Source organism: Propithecus coquereli, unplaced genomic scaffold (genome assembly GCF_000956105.1).
Source record: "Propithecus coquereli isolate 6110/MARCELLA unplaced genomic scaffold, Pcoq_1.0 Scaffold269, whole genome shotgun sequence".
Taxonomy (NCBI): Eukaryota; Metazoa; Chordata; class Mammalia; order Primates; family Indriidae; genus Propithecus; species Propithecus coquereli.
In genome coordinates this window covers 1,734,809-1,737,996 of record NW_012148274.1, presented here as the reverse complement: position 1 = coordinate 1,737,996, position 3,188 = coordinate 1,734,809, and the positions used below count along the sequence as shown (strand labels likewise).

Below are 3,188 nucleotides of genomic sequence, written 5' to 3'. Positions count from 1 at the left end.
GGGGTCTCACTTTTGCTCAGGCTGGTCTCGAACTCCTGAGCTCAAACAATCCGCCCGCCTCGGCCTCCCAGAGAGCTAAGATTACAGGCGTGAGCCACCACGCCCGGCCCAGTGAACGTATCTTTGCCATCCTTGGGAAACCATCAAAGAAAAATGGAGGAAAACTAATATTTACTCCGTGTGTAATATTCTAAAGCCTTTCTATATGTCTTTCCTCTGGAGAGAGAATAAAATCCTGCCTGTAGGGGACAGACATTTCCACCTGTCTTTAACCACAGTTTGCCTTCTCAGAAAACCACAGTTAATCAGTTTCCAAAGAGGATTCAAGACCTAATTTAATCTAGACAGCTGGACAGGAAGCTGTGGGAAGCAGTGGATGATCTTCTGACCAAAGGAAAGTGTGAACAGGTTACTAGCGTGAAGCAGTGTATTAGGTGAGAGAGAATGACACGCAGGAAGAGAAAGGTGTGCTAACACTTCAGTTACCTGCTAGGGAGAGGACATTTACCAAACCTGGCCAGGCATTTCCGTTGCCTTCCTCCCACCCACCTCTTTCCTTCTGAACCTTTCGTTCAAATGCTATGAAGAAATGAAACAAGCCATAAAGACAAACTGGGGAGGGGTTCCTGCACAGAGGTTGGTCAGGGAAGCTCTCCCTGGGGCGGTAGTATTTGAGCTGAGACATGAATGCACCAGAAGGAGCCAGCCGAGGCATAAGCCAGGGAAAGATGATTCCAGACAGAGGGACCTGTAAGCCTTTAGGTGGGACCATGTTTGGGGCCAGCTGCCCATCAGGGAAAATGGCACGGGGCACGCGGTGGTATAGGGCGATGGTTTTGACACAGTGCCCCAAGTGATGCCACGAGTTCCCTCGCGGGGTGTCGGGGTGGAGGGGCCAAGGGCAGAGGCTCTGCCAGGCCTGTGCCACCCTACCCAGCACACGCACACACGTGCACACACACGTGCACACTGGTTCAACAAAAGAAGCTCTTTTTTTTTTGTAGTGACAAGTGCCTTGCTATGTTGCCTAGGCTGGTTTTTTTTTTCTTTGTTTATTTGTTTTTTACCCTGTTGTGCTCCTGCGCAGAAATAGGCTGGTTTTGAACTCTTGCCCTTAAGTGGTCTTCCCGCCTCGGCCTGTCAGAGTGCTGGGATTAGGGGTGTGAGCCACCGTGCCCGGCCTCTTCAATTTGAAGCATATACTGGGTTTCTGCTTGAGGTTTAGTTGAAGACCAGGTTCAGGGATCAAAACTTCTTGATCTCAAAAGCCTTTTCCACACTTCCGTTGTTCAGTTGTGTGAAAAGTTGTCGTACAGCCCCTGTGGTGGCTACAGAAGGGTGGATTCCACTCCGCTAGTTGACGGGAGGCAGGGAGCCCAGACCCCGGCCACCTGAGCCCCCTCCACCACCCTGCCCCCTTCCTTCCCCTGTGCCGGCGGGTTGGGACCCTGACGCCTTCCAGGCTGGTTCCAGGTGGGGAGGGACGTGCGTCTCTGCCTCGTGCCGGCAGAGCACACTGGTTTCCCTTCCTCACACCGTCCGCATGATTCCCTTTCTGTCCTGCCCAGGAGAGCTTTGTGGAGACAGCCGAAGATTGGCTCTAGGTTTTTCCAACCTGTGAAACGCAAAGTCGGCCTCCTGCCTCCCTTGCTGACCTCCAGACTCATCCCTTTCCTGTCTCCGGGGACACCCGGCCGCCCTCAGATAAGTCTCTCCCGTCCTGGGCTCTGGGACAGAGCACTGCGCAGAATGTGAAGTCATTTTCTGCTAACGCGGGTCTAATTAGCTCTTCGACTGACAAGGGGAAGCAGAGGCCACGAGGGATTTAAACAATGTCCTTCTCATGCGGCACAAAACAAGCGAAGAGCCAGACGCGACGTGGAGAGGAAGGAGGACACAGAGACAAACCCGCGTGTGCAGAAGGGGGAGGGAGAGCACCGAGTGACTGAAACATCAGTCTGGTTTTCCCAACTTCGTCACTGTCCCAATGTCCCCCTTCTCTCTCCCGTACAGCACTTACCTGAAGGTCGGTGATTTCTCTTTCTGATTCCATCTCGCTGCCCTCAAGTCCCGTCACACGCAGCGGGGCCAGGGACAGACTGCGTGGGCTCCCCCAGGCTCCGCTGTCTGAGCCTGGCTGCTTTCTCTGGGTGGCAGAGAACCCGCAGCTGGCGGGACAGACCTGCTATTCATCCGTCTGGCGTGGGCTGCCCGTCTTGGCCGCGGCCCCGGGGGCGGTGCGCACACGTGCAAGCGTGCGTGTGTGTGCTCCTCGGGGGGTGGCGTGTGGCACACTGGTGGGTGGCCTTTTAAGCTGGTCGAGACAGCATCATTTTCACTAGGGGCCTCAGTGCCCCTCCAGTTCCAGCGGAGCCATCCGAGGCCACCCAGCCTGCTTTGAGCTGTGGCTTTGCTACTGGCGAAATGACCCTGCACATTTACCAAGGAAACTGAAAAAGCCGGGGACGCTGTCTGACGTCACTGCTCACTGGGGTCCCCTTTCACCAGGGAGGAGCGGCCTCCAGCAGGCTCAGAACTAAGGCTCTGAGAATTCTGTTCTTTGCTTGGTTCCTTCTGTCCCTGAAAGTTTAAGAGCAACGTGTAGTTTACCTAATAGGGCCCACAGCATAAGGCTCGCTCTACAAGGTGGGTGAACAGTGAGTGCTTGTTGGGTAGCCCCAGCTTCTCCCTTGGTTGGCCAGACAGAGCGAGCAGGGAAAAGTTACACCTTTGCATCTTGTTTGTGCAAGTAGCTGCATTTTCCCTATTTTAAAAATAAAGCTTTGTTTTTTTGGAAAGGTTTTTTTTTTTCTCCTGTTTACCTTAGAGCCTAAAACTCTTCTGGCTTGTCCCTGAAGCTGGTTTTAGACACAGGCGGTGTCTGTGGGTGGGAGGCAGGCTGCTCACGGGAGTAGCCCATTCCGAGTTTAAAGAGGTGGGGGCGGCAGGAAGAGAGCCAGAGTCACAAATTTACTCTGGCCACACCCAAACGTGCAAAAAAAAGAAAAAACCCAAAAGGCAATATCTTGATTTCTGCGAAATGTCTTTGTAAGTTCCCACCCTGCTGGACGGTGGTGTGGGTTAGGGCTGGACAACGGGATGAGGATTATATTTTTTTTCAATTTTTTTTATTTTACTAAGATATTAAGCTGATAAGAACAGATGCCACATTTGATCTTAGCCAGAAG

General features: G+C 52.9%; 1 protein-coding gene across 1 annotated transcript in view; it reads right to left on the bottom strand.

The window, feature by feature from the left end:
* NINJ2 (ninjurin 2) overlaps positions 1-2,920 on the bottom strand; it is a 99,417-nt gene extending 96,497 nt beyond the window's left edge. Inside the window, 4 exon segments of the mRNA XM_012647446.1 lie at positions 2,021-2,091; positions 2,094-2,135; positions 2,138-2,185; positions 2,908-2,920. Coding sequence (XP_012502900.1) covers positions 2,021-2,091; positions 2,094-2,135; positions 2,138-2,185; positions 2,908-2,920 — 174 coding nt within the window.
* Positions 2,921-3,188: the final 268 nt, after the last annotated feature.